Raw genomic sequence first — 18,110 nt, 5'->3', positions numbered from 1 at the left:
CTGTGCCCCCTTTCTAGATGTCCGACTTCCACCTAAACCTGGGAATGAATTGTCAGGCCATCTAGTCCAGGATACTCTCTTCCCTTTACACTGCATCCTCACAGGTTGGGAGAGAGATTTAGCACCAAGAATCATTCTATCAGTCACAGAGTCTCATATATGTGCAATGCGAATACAAAATAATTAAAACTATTGATTTAAATGGACCAATTAAAAATAAGGTCAAAGGTAGTGGCTGTCATGGGCCAATCAGAAATAAGGTAAAAGGTTGTGGCTGTCAGGCTCACTGTCTCGCCTATGCAAAAATTACCACAGAAATAAAAAAAAATGGACATCAATGAGAATTTAATTATTAAAGTCGAAGAATATAATGTTCTTTATGACACCAGTGTCAGTGGTTATAAAGACAATGAAAAGGTCATATATGGCAAGAAATAGCACAATAATTGGAAATTGTTGTACTATTTCTTGCCATATATGACCTTTATTTCACCTTAATTTTAGTCAAAGTGACGGGGAGCACCACACACTGGTTTTGTATTTCTGTAAAATTACACTTCATTGTTTTAATAATATTGACCAATAATAATAACCACATTCACACAATAACTGAGAAGATTCTATTAAAACTGAAAATCAATAAAAGTATATTTTATTATACACATTTTCTCAGTATTTACAAAGAAATATGTGTATTCTATTTGAATAATGTGTATGTTAAAAAAGATCACATATAAACATTCACTGTTAAATTTCCTTTTTTTTTAGTGTGTGGTGTACCCATACTTTATTTCTTAGGTTTATTTATTTTATTTCTTCTCCACATAATGAGCAAAAGCAGATAGTATTTTCTTTCATGACAATCTAGTTGTGTTTTTGTTTTGTTTTTTTACGTACTCATGCTGTATTCGTTGTGTTAGCTTCACTCCCATTGAGCATATCGAAAATGAAATCTTTGCGGTCCGTCACCAGCACCACCCCCAATCCCCACCCCACCAAACTAAAACACATGTCTGAGTGCTTTCAAGTATAAATACCACACAAAACATTCACCCTTATTGAAGCGTACAGGAGATGCTCCGTCCATCAAGAATCTGAAATGATCTGCAGTGTCCTTATTATAATATTAATATAAATATGTATTTAAACTACCTGCACAGTACTTGCACAAGTCCAACTATAATGATTCACTGCTCTGTATCAAACTATATTATACAGTCCTGTTAATTTTGTATGTGTTAATAGATGCTTGAAAGATTAATATATGCATTAAAACTAGATGCTGAACTTAATAATGCACTGAAGTCCATTGATAATTGAAAGGACTGCAGTTTATAATATAGTCTTAAGATGGCAGTGGCACAGATCTTGCGGTAAAATCAAATCAAAGTCATATTGTGTATGTTATGCACGTTCGTCATAACTTATGTCCTTTGAAAATACAGTAGGTCAATGATTATTTTTATGTATTTATTTTTTATTCTGTCTAGCCGGGACATGCTGAATGTGTCCATTGCCTCTTGGGCAGATCAGGAAAAATATGCAAGGTACTAGAAGCTACTGAAATTTACATTGGCTGCATTTCTACTAGACAAACCAGATAGATAAACTACAGTAGATCCTGTCATATCCAAGTTAATTGTTTCCAGGGGTCCATAGGATATATAAAAATATCCTATCTCAGAAGGAGTCGTTATACTATTTAGCAGTTGCTTTATTAACATTGGTGGCATTATACCTTATTCCATCGAATTTAAGATGCATTTTTTAAATAATGTTTTGCTTCTCAAAAATAGCCTGTGTATTAAATTGATGTGTAGTGATGTGTGTATTAAAATTGCCAACAAAAGACGTGCCACAAACAGCAACGTGACTGACTGCCGAGAAGAGACGAACAATGACGTCACTGCCTGAATAAACAAGCAGCACCGTGACTGAGAAAAGACAAACCAAAACGCTACTCCATGAATTCAAAGAGCAGCATTTACAATTTCAGAGTTTCTAACAAACAGTACCAGCTTGGACAGATCGGAAATGCTGATCAGACCCCCGTATTTTTCGACATGCCACACAATACCACAGTTCACAAATTGGGAGAAAAACCGAGAAGCAGCACATAACTGTAATCCTCTGTGTGATATCAGAAAGCTGCAAACTGCCTCCATGTGCGTTATTGAGGTATCTTTGTAAATGCATATTTAATGATGTCCTATTTTTAACTCAAATTGAGAGTCTGAAATTTGGGCTGCGTGTCTAAAACACCACAGTATGGTCCTGCACGTATACTATACAAAGAAAATAAGTGAAATATTACAAAACAAAGCACTGCAGTGCAGTATTTGACAATTTACAAAATAGTATTCCAAAAAGCATTTAAAGTGTTTTCTCTGTCTATACCAAAGTGTATGTTAACCTGAGAAAGATTGTGCACAAACTGGGTACTGCATGTGAAAAGTGAAACTGAATTCCCAAACGCTTCAACTTTTTTTTTTTTTTTATCTACAACTGAAACCATTCTGTCTTTACTGCTTTAAACCCTTAATAAAATGTGCATTAATCAGTTTCCATCAGTATCATTCAAATGCAAATCACACATGTTCCAGATCCAGTTAAGGGTATCTTATCATACCGGGATGTATAGGAGAGTATCTACTGAATAGACTAATCATAGGCGTAATTTACACAGGGGACATGTCACTATTACTTTTTCAACAACGAGGAAATGTGTCCCTCATACTGCAGCAGTACTAAAACTTGTATTCCTGAATTATTTATTCATATAATTGATGTATAGTCACCGCAAGGATCCAGTGGAAACGGCAACTGAGGCAGCATTGGCATGCAATGCATTTTGGAGAGAAGGCAGTGCCCGGTAGCTTTTTTCATTGTGAAATTTCTCAATCACTTTCCTGATGTTTGTGGTCTAAGTACTATAAACATATTTCTGATTTGAATATAGGGACTTTATTATTGTAAAGTGACTGTGAAATACCCTCTCCTGTCCTCCGAATGACCACAAAAGCGTAAATCTGAATGAAATGAAAGTTTATTTTTTTAAATTTTATTACTACATGCCCCACCTCCAAAAACTGCCCCTCCACATTTGAAATCAAAGTTATGCCACTGAGCCTAATTAAACCAACAAAGACCTAAAATTGCAAAAAGGAAGATATCAGTGGGGTTTCACACATGACTTATTTTAGCAAACTTGCTAGTTCTTTTTTTTTTTAAATACATTTTATAAATCACTTGTATTTTAAGGAAAAGTGTAAGAAAATTCTTCAGTAAAAAGTCTAGATGGAGCCCACATGTACAGTAGCTAAAGCAACTGAATTTAATGAGTTGATTCACACTGGTCGAGGGGAATGTGTGCTTTGGAGTGGTTGACACAGAATGAATGGAACAAGATCCACATCTATCAAAACATGATGATTTAGTGGGGAGAAGGGGGCTGCAAATTTTGTTATTTCTTTTCTGTGCTTTAATAAGGTAAACATCTCCTGTATTTATATTTAAGTGAAAAAAAATATATATATCTACAATATTCTTTCAGAAATTGGAATTTTCATGGGGAACTACATATTACAGGACAATGAATGTCGTGAACAATTCCCAATTCTGTAACCGTCATGACCAAGAAATAAGCACTGACAATTTTGAAATAATTGATGTCTCGTTTATTTTGATATTTGCAGATAAAATAGTGTTTTACAAATGTTTAGAGAAAATGTTCATGGAAAGATTTACATCCATCTTTTTAGCACAGAAAATAAATACTATTACTGCCATTGATTTCTGTTTTAATAATAATTTTTAAAAAAGTGGGCCATCACCTTATCTTTTATTTAACCCAACAGCCAGGAAAAGATAAAACCACCTCACATGCTTGTCATAAAAAGTATGTGTAAAAAATATTTGCAAAATACTTTTCCACATTTACTGTAACAAGTCAGATGAGGAAACATAGAGTGCCATTTCATTTTGTATGCACAAAATATATATTCTAGGAACAATATATTTCATACTTATCTAATGGGGTGTCAATGCAACAATATTTAAGACATGCACATTATTTAACAGAATGGTGAAGCAACTCACCAGAACAGGAAACATCAAATTGCTCGGCAACTTGTGTCTGATTCAGGTTTTTTTCAAGAGCTTGAACAATTTCTAACCTTTTGTTTACATGCCATTTTGTAGCAATGAAGTGCACTCGTAGAAATCAAAATATGAAACGAGTCAATGATATGACAGCGTGTGGCAGGATGCCCCCCCTATATATATATATATATATATATATATATATATATATATATATATATATATATATATATATATATATATATATGTATATACACACACAAAAAGCTGTTATTATTGTTTAAATGTAGGACAGGCGGAAATGTTACCTGCCATTATGTGTTATTGTTTTGTGTTTTTATAACTTTCGTGAGAATGTAGATTTAGTAAACTCGTGCATATGTAGCCATCTCCAGATTAATTTGTTGACTTGGAGTTGGCGGCATATATAAAGGCCTCGCTGGGAGGGTGTGTTACAGTGAAGCTGAGAGATACATGAATAGACAAAGCGCTAAATGATATCTACCTACCTACATACCTCCCTGAAAGGTACTTATTGTTCGTTTGTTTGGTATTTTGGCCATCTTGCCTTTTATTTTGTGTTTTGTTATTTAAAAGTGTTTATGACTTGAAAATAAATACCTGAGCACATCCAGTGTTTCATTTGCCCATGCATCCTGCCTTGTATCCATTTATTTCCTGGCCTGACATCACCACACAAGCCAGCCTGTTCACACAACGGTTCTAGAAAGATGTAAAAAACCAATCAGTGTGCTTCAAGAAACGCTTATGATGACAAATCGCTTTTTGATGATAATGAGTTTCAGGTTACAAAACAGTACTATATCAGTTGTTAACAAATCGCTATACAGTGGCTTGCGAAAGTATTGACCCCCCTTGGCATTTTTCCTATTTTGTTGCCTTACAACCTGGAATTAAAATTGATTTTTATTTGGATTTCTTGTAATGGACACAAAATAGTCCAAATTGGTGAAGTGAAATGAAAAATATAACTTGTTTAAAAAAAATTCTAAAAAATAAATAACAGAAAAGTGGTATGTGCGTATGTATTCACTCTCTTTGCTATTAAGCCTCTAAATAAGATCTGGTGCAACCAATTACCTTCAGAAGTCACATAATTAGTTAAATAAAGTCCATCTGTGTGCAATCTAAGTGTCACATGATCTGTCACATGATCTCAGTATATATACACCTGTTCTGAAAGGCCCCAGAGTCTGCAACACCACTAAGCAAGGGGCACCACCAAGCAAGCGGCACCATGAAGACCAAGGAGCTCTCCAAACAGGTCAGGGACAAAGTTGTGGAGAAGTACAGATCAGGATTGGGTTATAAAAAAATATCCAAAACTTTGAACATCCCACGGAGCACCATTAAAGCCATTATTAAAAAATGGAAAGAATATGGCACCACAACAAACCTGGCAAGAAAGGGTCACCCACCAAAACTCACAGACCAGGCAAGTAGGGCATTAATCAGAGAGGCAACAAAGAGACCAAAGATAACCCTGAAGGAGCTGCAAAGCTCCACAGCGGAGATTGGAGTATCTGTCCATAGGACCACTTTAAGCCGTACACTCCACAGAGCTGGGCTTTACGGAAGAGTGGCCAGAAAAAAGCCATTGCTTAAAGAAAAAAATAAGCAAACACGTTTGGTGTTCGCCAAAAGGCATGTGGGAGACTCCCCAAACATATGGAAGAAGGTACTCTGGTCAGATGAGACTAAAATTGAGCTTTTTGGCCATCAAGGAAAACGTTATGTCTGGCGCAAACCCAACACCTCTCATCACCCCGAGAACACCATCCCCACAGTGAAGCATGGTGGTGGCAGCATCATGCTGTGGGGATATTTTTCATCGGCAGGGACTGGGAAACTGGTCAGAATTGAAGGAATGATGGATGGCGCTAAATACAGGGAAATTCTTGAGGGAAACCTGTTTCAGTCTTCCAGAGATTTGAGACTGGGATGGAGGGTCACCTTCCAGCAGGACAATGACCCTAAGCATACTGCTAAAGCAACGCTCGAGTGGTTTAAGGGGAAACATTTAAATGTCCTGGAATGGCCTAGTCAAAGCCCAGACCTCAATCCAATTGAGAATCTGTGGTATGACTTAAAGATTGCTGTACACCAGCGGAACCCATCCAACTTGAAGGAGCTGGAGCAGTTTTGCCTTGAAGAATGGGCAAAAATCCCAGTGGCTAGATGTGTCAAGCTTATAGATACATACCCCAAGAGACTTGCAGCTGTAATTGCTGCAAAAGGTGGCTCTACAAAGTATTGACTTTGGGGGGGGGGGGGGGGGGGGGGGGTGAATACTTATGCATGCTCAAGTTTTCTGTTTTTTTGTCTTATTTCTTGTTTGTTTCACAATAAAAAATATTTTGCATCTTCAAAGTGGTAGGCATGTTGTGTAAATCAAATGATACAAACCCCCAAAAAATCCATTTTAATTCCAGGTTGTAAGGAAACAAAATAGGAAAAATGCCAAGGGGGGTCAATACTTTCGCAAGCCACTGTAGGTGTCAAAAAGGTGTACTTTTAAGCTTGAAGGTGTACTTCTGATTGACAACTGCCAAAGGTTGGCGTTCCATAAGTGTGAGATTTATAACCCCAAAGAGTGAGATTCAAGGTCAAATAGTAAGACTTTCCAGATGTGGTGTTAGGTCATTGCTTAAGACAGGGACTCTCATCTTTGGTCCTTGGAGATATCCAGGTTTTTAATCCAACCAGCACTTCATAGTTTGTTTTAAAATGTACACTGCTTAATATTGCATATAAAACACTTAAATGTCCTAATTCGTACTAACGACTAGGGCATGTGAGAATCCTATATGCAGTGCAGGCCAGTGGATTTTAATAAAAACTATTATTTGCAGGTTGGAATAAAAACCTGGATGATTGGAGATCCCTGAGGACCTATATAACCTAAATAAAAGAAAACAGTTTTATCAATACAACAATATGTTTATTTTGCATGTCACCTTGTCATAGTGATCATCGTTTTGAAAAAACACTTTACAGTACAAATATTATTTGGTTTTTATATTATTGCTCATATTACCCGCTAACTTCCTATGCTCTAGTTTCTGTGCCTGAGGCTCCGGGTGTACTCTTGCAGCCCCTGAGAGAAAATATTTTAAATCTTTATATATTTACTCAAAATGGGCTATGGGTACCTTAAACACGCAAATCGGATGTGACATTGACCCGAGTTACAAACAATAACTTCTTATTCAACTGTGCTGTTAATCACGGATTTAACTGCAATTAATTGACACCACTAACATTTACTCAAAAGTGTGAGAAAATCTTAGAAATGTGTGTGAGCGTGAGATAGCATGTTAATGCATGAGTCTCAAGCCCAATGTATAAGACTTGATACATCTTCAACTGCTTCGGCAATATTGTCAAAGCACGACTTGTGCCAGAAACGTCCAAGTGTAAATATCCTTCTTTATATTGCTGCGTAGACCAAATACGAGGCTTATTGCTGCAATCCACAGGACTGGAGTGTACCTTAATGAAAACTATTATATTCCAGAACAGTTTTTTTTTTTTTTTTTTTTTTTTTTTTTTTAAAACAAGCAAGTATTTTATAGTCAATTTGCTGCAGTGTAATAGATTACCACAAATATGCATGTATGCATCCCTTTCCATTCTGTGCGCCCATGAACGCAAGACAAAATATTTTTCCTTTCAATGGATTTATTTTCCTAGGATGCAACATTTTGCATTAACGCAGCCTCTGTTATATGAGTGTGCAACTGTATCAGCATAACCAAATTCTTTCTATTGCCATTGCTAGAAATGTCATGGTTTGCATAGGGTTCTGCAATAGTTATACACTAGCAATGTTATGGTATGGCAATATTATGTTTTTGTACTAATTGCCAATTATTTTCCCTTTCTGTCTTGCAGAGAATACAACACATTTTCCACCTGTACTGAGAAAAACTCTGAGAGAATAGGTTGCTTCTGGCCAAATCCATTCGTCGAGAGCTTCATTATCAGCCTCCACAAACACTTTTTCTCAAACTGTACTTTGGACCAAGTGATTTGGGAAGATCCCCCAGACAACATGCTCACCATCCTCATTGTAATTCCAGTGCTCCTGACGGTTGTCATGATAGCCCTGGTGGTGTGGTGCAGTAAACGCAACGACATCCTGGTGTAATTCAGACTGCTAGAGACTAGGGCTTTATTTGCATGTTCAAAAAGTGAAAGGACACACTTCTCTCCAAATCATTTCTAATTTTAATTGTATTTAATTGGTTGCTTCTCCAGCACCATCTGAATTTATTTGAATTTGATCCAAAAAAAGTCAGACAATTACAAGAATAAGGCCAGAGGTCTACAAAGCTAAGTCTCTGAAAATCTTAGGACTATGTAGATTCACTTTGGCTGTGAATGGTCTGCCTAGAAGTTGATACATATGTTGAAAGAATACTGACATGCTGGATATATAAAGGGCATGGTAACCATTTTAAAGATAATGGAGCAGCATGACCACATGGGGAAATTATCAATTAAAATGCTTTTCATAATAAGGGGCCAATATTCTTGGTGAAAAAAAATATACATTGAAGACAATGCTGAAAGACAAGCTATTAAATTATTATTATGTACTACAGGGACACCAGAGAATACTGGAAATATAATCCATAATCAGTTTCTAAACCTTAAAATTCATCTTAGATTTGCACAATGAATGGCATTTAACAATAAACATGCCTTGCATGATTTGTTAATCTTCTATGTTTTTAATTATAGAACTGTGACCCATTATGATGCAAACCCAGTTAACTGGGACAGAACGCCTTTTTCAGGCTGTTAATAATTAGTATGGTGCATCATGGGCATTAGCAATGGAAATAGATTAGTGTTGTTTTATAATGTTTTGCTGCAGATTCAGCCAGAATACCAGTGAGTCTTATCAGGAAGTCGACAAGTGGTCAGCAGGTCACAAACAGTACTGTTTGTTATAGGAGGGGCATTAAAATGATGCCAGGGGCTTAACTGAGGACTACAATATTTTTACTATCTATCTATTTATCAATTCATACAGTATGGTTTGGTACCACATTTTGAATATCTGTAAATCTTATATTCTAGTACATAAAGAGCAATCTGGTAACTAATACATTTTTCTTTTTTTTTTAGATTCCTCTTGTAACATTTTGTTTCACTTATTGCATCCTGGTGACTTTATAAAATGTATAATTTTAAAGCTTCAGTTGAAGTAACGTATATGTAAAGAAACACCCAGTGCCGGACATGTCTGAATCCATCATGGACATATCTCTTAAGTGCCTAGATTAAGAAGAAATAAAATGTTTCACTAACAATGTAATTGTTGGTATGTAATATATCTATATATATATCTATATAATATATATATAATATAGATATAATATAAGTATAGATATATATATATATATCTGTATACTTTTTAAAACATTTTAAGGTAAAATTCCTTAAACGTTCTGTAAGGTAGGAAAAGTTCTGTAAAACTGCCTATCAAGCTGTGTACTTTTAAACAATTTTTTGAGCTCTTCTAATAAGTGAATTTCTGAAAAATGATTTAGTGATACATACATCTAATGGAAAAATTCTACCTATGCAATTATTTCCGGAGAGGTGTTTTTTTTTTTTTTTTCAGGAGACCTTTTGAAGCAATTGGTAATCAATATTCTCATATTAACACAAACACAATCACGTCTTCTGCCTTGAACTTGCAAGAGGGGTAAGATGTTCCCCATAACTCTGCAATCTGTCGCACTGCACCCTAGACATTTTGTTTTTCTTTGTGAAGAGCTGTTATGTGAGGTCTCTGCTGTGTTCAGTTTTCCTTTTGCTGTAGTAGGATTGTTTTCAATCAAGAATCCATTAGGAGTAGGAATAACTACACTATGAAAAAAAGTTTTCTAGTACACCACTTAATTTTGCAGTTTCATGACTAAATTAATTGTCAATACCTTAGTTCAAAATGATAGAAATGTAAAAAAAATCTAAATGACTACATATTTTGCATGTCTGTAATGCTTTAAAAACTGAAACCTTTGTATTTTTTTTTTACAATCTATGCAGTTGAGGAACTTCTTGGTGGTGGATTGAGATGCATGATTGGTACTCTATGTCTTTGACTGAACATAATATTTGAGCAATTGTAATGGGAACCACTCAGAATTAGTGCACCTTTCTTACAAAAGGTAGAGAAAGCAATATCGGTACAATTTGAAGCTTTACATTCTGTTCTGTAATCTTGGAAAAAAAGTAACATCTGTTTCAGTTAACACATTTCAGTAAGCTGCCCCCCTCCTCAATGCAGCTGAACTATGTCGTCAGACCAATCATACGTTGCTATTTAAGTGATTGGTCTAAAGGAAAATTATGATTTGCAAAAACAACTTTGCATGCCTACGATGTCGCAAATAAATTCATAATATTGGTATGCCAGCAGACATGAAGGAGAACTTACCTTTATAAAAGTGTGCAGCCGTCTACCATGGTATAAACATAGACGAGTGTAAATACAAACAAACATGATAAACAATTTAAAATACAGAATACAGTACAAACACTTATAGGGACATTTATGGCCTTTTTTTTTGTTTTGGTAAACCATAAAGGTTGCGTTTCTGTTAACTTAAACGCTTGTTATTGCAATGCAAATTTAAACTCAGAAGGTCCTTGGTTGAATTGGCAAAAAAGAAGAATCAACCTATTTGCTGGTCGCTGGTTGTGAATTAATAAGGTAAAAATACACATACACACACACACACACACACACACACACACACACACACACACACACACACACACACATTATTTATTACATAAAAAATACAAGTCACAAGGGTAAATGTAATTAAGAAACAAACAAAAAACAATGGTATATTCTGAAGAAATGTCACAGTGCATGCCCTTAAAGATGACTTCTTAGAGCTTAAGGGGTAAGGAATGGCGTTCCAGGAAGGATATAAGACTGTTTCCCAGAGCATACAAAGAATAAGAGGAAATAGGCTGACTATGATTTTACCAGGAGTGGTACAGGAACTGTCAACAGTGCTATACTTCCCTACTCTTGTATTGTTATGACTGGGCTGCTGCTGCTGCTTTTGCTTGTATCCCCTCCCAGCGAGGGTTTGTTTTGTGTGCAAAGGACATTAATAAAAAGGATGCTAGTGTTTTCAAGAATTTATGTGTAAATCACTGTATGCAGAGTAAGTTTTAAAAACAGATGTGTGTGTGTGTGTGTGTTTTTTTTTTTTTTTTTTTAACAGTCCTTAAACAATTGTCGGAACACTGAGTGCTCATCCCCTCCCTGAACATGACAAGAAAAAAAAATCTAAACGGTCACAGTTTTTGAAAATAAATAACTATTTTACCAGGAGTGGGCAAACCAGTTTAGATAGTGTACTATAAGACCTTTAAACACCATGCCAACATACACATTCAGTACTACAGATCATCTCTTTACTTTCACATTTTGTTTTATCCATGTCTCCTACTCAGCCATATAAAAAAAAAAAAAAAATCAATAATCTTGTCAGGTCTCAGTGGGTAATCAGAGTTGGAGTGTTCCTTAATGTGGAACTTTCAATACTGGTTGCTGCAGTGGTGGTGTGTGGGTCAGTAGTCATTCTTCTTTCTGGACCATAGCTCAATCAGTCTCCTCTGCATGGAAAGAGATACAGCTAAAAAGTCTACAAGTCTGCCTTGGTAAAAGGTAAAAGAGAAATGAAAAAATGATTCCACTCAAAAAGTCAAATATGTGTTTCAGTATTTCTGCACATTTCAATCAATAACAGTAAGTATCTATCTATCTATCTATCTATCTATCTATCTATCTATCTATCTATCTATCTATCTATCTATCTATATCTATCTATCTGTCTATACAGTACTGTGCAAAAGTTTTAGGCAGGTGTGAAAAAATGCTGTAAAATAAGAATGCTTTCAAAAATAGACATGTTAATAGATTATATTTATCAATTAACTAAATGCAAAGTGAGTGAACAGAAGAAAAATCTAAATCAAATCCATATTTGGTGTGACCACCCTTTGCCTTCAAAACAGCATCAATTCTTCTCGGTACACTTGCACAAAGTCAGGAATTTTGTAGGCGTATAGTCAGGTGTATGATTACACAATTATACCAAACAGGTACTAATGATCATCAATTCAATATGTAGGTTGAAACACAATCATTAACTGAAACAGAAACAGCTGTGTAGGAGGTATAAAACTGGGTGAGGAACAGCCAAACTCAGCTAACAAGGTGAGATTGCTGAAGACAGTTTACTGTCAAAAGTCATACACCATGGCAAGACTGAGCACAGCAACAAGACACAAGGTAGTTATACTGCATCAGCAAGGTCTCTCCCAGGCAGAAATTTCCAAGCAGATAGGGGTTTCCAGATGTGCTGTCCAAGATCTTTTGAAGAAGCACAAAGAAACAGGCAACGTTGAGGACCGTAGACACAGTGGTCGGCCAAGGAAACTTACTGCAGCAGATGAAAGACACATCATGCTTACTTCCCTTCACAATCTGAAGATGTCCAGCAGTGCCATCAGCTCAGAATTGGCAGAAAACAGTGGGACCCTGGTACACCCATCAACTGTCCGGAGAAGTCTGGTCAGAAGTGGGCTTCATGGAAGACTTGCGGCCAAAAAGCCATAGCTCTGATGTGGAAACAAGGCCAAGCGACTCAACTATGCATGAAAACACAAGAACTGGGGTGCAGAAAAATGACAGAAGGTGCTCTGGACTGATGAGTCAAAATTTGAAATATTTGGCCGTAGCAGAAGGCAGTTTTTTCGCCGAAGGGCTGAAGAGCGGTACAAGAATGAGTGTCTGCAGGCAACAGTGAAGCATGGTGGAGGTTCCTTGCAAGTTTGGGGCTGCATTTCTACAAATGGAGTTGGAGATTTGGTCAGAATTAATGGTCTCCTCAATGCTGAGAAGTACCGGCAGATACTTATCCATCATGCAATACCATCAGGGAACCATCTGATTGGTCCCAAATTTATTCTGCAGCATGACAACGATCCCAAACATACAGCAAAAGTCATTAAGAACTATCTTCAGCGTAAAGAAGAACAAGGAGTCCTGGAAGTGATGGTATGGCCCCCACAGAGCCCTGATCTCAACATTATCGAGTCTGTCTGGGATTATATGAAGAGAGAGAAGCAACTGAGGCTGCCTAAATCCACAGAAGAACTGTGGTTAGTTCTCCAAGATGTTTGGGCCAACCTACCTGTCGAGTTCCTTCAAAAACTGTGTGCAAGTGTACCTAGAAGAATTGATGCTGGTTTGAAGGCAAAGGGTGGTCACACCAAATATTGATTTGATGTAGATTTTTCTTCTGTTCACTCACTTTGCATTTTGTTAATTGATAAATATAAACTATTAAGATGTCTATTTTTGAAAGCATTCTTACTTTACAGGTTTTTTTTACACCTGCCTAAAACTTTTGCACAGTACTGTGTGTGTATATATATATATATATATATATATATATATATATATATATATATATATATATATATATATATATATATATGTAAAAATTACTGTATTACTGCCTCCAAAACAATAATAGGTATATTAGTAATATATTAATGATTACTAGGGATGTGCTTTTGGCACTTTGAACGTTTAAATGTTATGCAGATGTCAACGTTTAAACTATACCTACATACACACACACTCTTTATATTACACTGAACAAAAATATAAAAACACATTATGTAAAGTGTTGGTCCCATGTTTCATGAGCTGAAATAAAAGATCCCAGAAATTTTCCATGCACACAAAACGCCTATTTCTTTGTGCACAAATTTGTTTACATCCCTATAAGCGAGCATTTCTCCTTTGCAAAGATAATACGTGATTATTACACAGGTGCATCTTGTGCTGGAGACAATAAAAGGCTACTCTAAAATGTGCAGTTTTGTCACACAACACAATCCCACAGATGTCTCAAGTTTTGAGGGAGCGTGCAATTGGCATGCTGACTGCAGAAATGTCCACCAGAGCTGTTGCCAGAGAATTGAAAGTTAATTTCTCTACCATAGGCCGCCTCCAACGTCGCTTTAGAGAATTTGGCAGTACGTACAACCGGCCTTACAACCACAGACCACATGTAACCATGCCAGTCCAGGACCTCCACATCCAGCTTCTTCACGTGAGGGATCGCCTGAGACCAGCCACTCGGACAGCTGATGAAACTGTGGGTTTGCACAACCGAAGAATTTCTGCACAAACTGTCAGAAACGTCTCAGGGAAGCTCATCTGCGTGCTCGTCGTCCTCACCAGAGTCTTGACCTGACTGCAGTTCGGTGCGGTAACCGACTTCAATGGGCAAATGCTCACCTTCGATGGCCACTGGCACGCTGGAAAAGTGTGCTCTTCACGCATAAATCCCAGTTTCAACTGTACCGGGCAGATGGCAGACAGCGTCTATGGCGTCATGTGGGCGAGCAGTTTGCTGATGTCAACGTTGTGAACAGAGTGTCCCATGATGGCGTTTATTGGACAACGAACACAATTGCATTTTATCGATGGCAATTTGAATGCACAGAGATACCATGATGAGATCTTGAGGCCCATTGTCGTGCCATTCAACTGCCGCCATCACCTCATGTTTCAGCATGATAATGCACGGCCCCATGCAGCAAGGATCTGTACACAATTCCTGGAAGCTGAAAATGTCCCAGTTCTTCCATGGTCTGCAGACATGTCACCAATTGAGCATGTTTGGGATTTTCTGGATCGACGTGTACGACAGCGTGTTCCAGTTCCCACCAATATCCAACAACTTCGCACAGCCATTGAAGAGGAGTGGGACAACATTCCACAGGCCACAATCAACAGCCTGATCAACTCTATGCAAAGGAGATGTGCCACGCTGCATGAGGCAAATGGTGGTCAAACAAGATACTGACTGGTTTTCTGTTCCACGCCCCTACCTTTTTTTTTAAGATATCTGTGACCAACAGATGCATATCTGTATTCCCGGTCATGTGAAATCCATAGATTAGGGCCTAATGAATTTATTTCAATTGACTGATTTCCTTATATGAACTGTAACTCAGTAAAATCTTTGAAATTATTGCATTTATATTTTTGTTCAGTGTACATTCTAATGTATACTGACAGCCCTGGTTAGTATTTTTCTAAGCAAAGAAATCCTAAATAAACAAATAACATTTTAACATCGCAAAGACTACAAAGTAAAAAAAAAACAAAAAAAAAACAAAAAACAAAACAACACATACATATATTTATGTTTATTTAATTGTCCTCTTCAAACTGTCTTTGTAATTAAAGCTGTCATTGGAGAAAAAACTATATACATATTCAATACAGTTTCAGATAGTATAATGTTTTTACAATGGTTTGTTTCTTAAAGGTACATTTAAAAAAAAAAAAAAAAAAACTCTTCCATTTTCTTTCTTTTTTTGATAACTAGGTCTAAAATTTTTTGCCTACTCTACATAGTAGTGTACATATACCTCCCAGACATAACCACAAGTCTTATTTTGAAATGTAAATCTAACACACAATCAAGTAATATATTAAGTAATGAATATAATGTTTGCCTTCTTGTGCAGTTCATTGTGAATGTTTAAGTATTATTAAATAATGTAATCTATTCACACACGCTTTACATTAAATTGTTAAAAGAAGATGCCTGGACTACCTGTTTGAAGTGTGATTCAGAGGTCCTTTACTTTAATACGGTAGTTCCAGTATACAAACAAAAAATTGTACAAAACATTAGGAGCACCCTCATAATATTGAGTTGCACCCCCTTTGCCCTCTGAACAGCCTCAATTCGTCAGGGCATGGACTCTACAAGGTGTCAAAAGCGTTCTGCAGGGCTGGCCCATGTCCTGCTCCTGCTCCTGTGCCCTGTGCACATTTGTACCCGCCGTGCAACCTGGGCAAGTGCTGTGCTCTATGTCGGGTTTCCATGAATGCGGCTCTTGTAGCCAAAAAATGCCCACAGAGGACCTGCATGAATTCTGTGTTTTATGCCTGGGTCCAGAACATGCTGCTTTGGCTCTGTCTGACACAGCATTCTGGGTTATCTGCAGATAGTTCCAGAGGTGTTGTCCTAAAGGCTAGAGCCAACAAGGCAGTGGGGCTGGGATCTCTTTCTAGCAGGGGATCTCACTGTGAGTCTGTTCCCCCTTCAGGTGGTACAACATGATCTTCTGCCCGCCTGCAACTGTCTAGGTCACCCTCCCCATCTCTTGGGCATGAGAGACCTCGACAGTCCTTTAGGAGTCGACTCCTTGGCCCACGAGTGGCCCGATTGTCTCCTATATGCCTTCCCACCTATACCACTGCTTCTCGCCTTCCTAGAGAAGGCCAGGGTAGAGAAAGATACAGTGCTTCTGGTTGTTCCTCGGTGGTCCCGAAGGACCTGGTTTTCGAACCTGATGCAGCTCCTGTACGGCCAACCGAGTCAGATCCCCCTGCGGGTGGATTTCCTCTCTCAGGCCCAGGGCGATCTGTGGCACCCGAACCCCCAGCTGATGCAACTATGGGTCAGGCCCCTGAACGGGAATGCCTGTCAGCTCTAGGGCTGTCATCGGCAGTTATTGCTACTATTCAGAGCGTGAGAGCTCACTCTACTAGGTCGCAATAGATGTATAAGTGGCAGTTATTTCATGACTGGTGTCCTGCCCAGGGCCAGGACCCAGTTACTTGCCCCATGGCAGTTTTCTTACCGTTTCTCCAGAGACTATTAGATGACGCTAGGTCCCCTTCCACATTGAAAGTGTACCTGGCAGCCATATCTGCTTGTCACACGTGCATAGATGGGTTATCGCCTGGAAACCATTTCCTGGCATCCCAATTTCTTAAGGGTGCGAGGAGGCAGGACATCTAGCCTCCCCTCATGGCACCTTGATGTGGTGCTGGAAGCCCTTACAAAAGCCCCATTTGAGCCACTCCACACTGGGGATCTGAAGCTCATGTCCTTAAAGACTACGTTTTTGCTGGCTATTGCTTCAGCGAAACGGGTGAGTGAGCTGCATGCACTTTGTCACCTTTCTTGCACTCGCTTCGCTGGAGACGGGTCTAGAGTCTCCATGTGACCAAACTCTATCTCCATTCCATGTGAACCAATCTGTGGAGTTGATGGCATTCCATCCTTCTCTCTTCTCTTCTCTGGAGGACCAATAGTTGCACATGCTGTGCCCGGTGTGGGCATTGAGGTGCTATATTGACCGTACAAGGGGTGTCAGGCACACTAAACAGTTGGTTGTGTGCTATGGTTCTAGGAAGCTGGGTCAGGTATTGTCTAAACAGCGCCTGTCCCATTGGATAGTGGATGCCATTACTTTGGCTTATGAATCTGCTGGAGTTTCCCCTCCAGGGCAATTGAAGGCACATACAACTAGGGGTATGGTGACGCCCTGGGCCCTGTTTCGAGGTGTCCCAGTGTTTCAAATATGTGCTGCGGATAGCTGGGCGATGGCACGCACTTTCATGAAGTTCTACAGACTGAAAGTGCTGGATTCCCCTGCTCCACTCTTTGGAGCTTCGGTCTTGGACTCTATTACACCTGTAGAAGAGGCCACTTTGTGTTAGTCTGGATTAGACTGCTGTACTCTTTGAGTACGCTGTCCAGCGTTACCCGTGTGGTAAGAGTATCCCAGTACAATATCGTACTGTTAAAGACCCTCTATTCATAGAACAATGTTAGGACATATGTCATTCAAACCACACGCTGAGGCGCTGTTCCGTGTATATTTTTTACATGTAGACCGATCCTGTCCTACTGCCGCAAGGTCTCCCTCACGACTGCTTTGGTACACAGTACCCATTACTTGGCTATTTTTGAATTGAAAGAAAACGTAAGGTTGTGGATGCAACCCCGGTTCTCTGTCAATTCGAAAATAGCCATCAAGCAGCGAGGTCGCTTCAGTAGCCCTTGCGGCCTGAACAAAAGAGGTTGGGATTCCTACGTTCTGCACAGTCATTCAGCACCCGA

At 38.3% G+C, this 18,110-nt stretch overlaps 1 protein-coding gene across 1 annotated transcript in view; it reads left to right on the top strand.

Moving 5' to 3' along the window:
* The window catches only part of LOC121314548 (receptor activity-modifying protein 3-like), a 47,093-nt gene extending 37,692 nt beyond the window's left edge, over positions 1–9,401 (top strand). Inside the window, exon 4 of the mRNA XM_041247938.1 lies at positions 8,017–9,401. Within this exon, the coding sequence (XP_041103872.1) occupies positions 8,017–8,272 (256 nt within the window). The 3' untranslated portion in view covers positions 8,273–9,401. The remainder of the gene's footprint in view (positions 1–8,016) is intronic.
* Positions 9,402–18,110: the final 8,709 nt, after the last annotated feature.

The sequence above is a fragment of the Polyodon spathula genome, chromosome 4, assembly GCF_017654505.1.
Source record: "Polyodon spathula isolate WHYD16114869_AA chromosome 4, ASM1765450v1, whole genome shotgun sequence".
In the NCBI taxonomy this organism is placed as follows: Eukaryota; Metazoa; Chordata; class Actinopteri; order Acipenseriformes; family Polyodontidae; genus Polyodon; species Polyodon spathula.
Note: the sequence above shows the minus strand (reverse complement) of the source record. Positions and strands in the feature narration are given on the sequence as shown.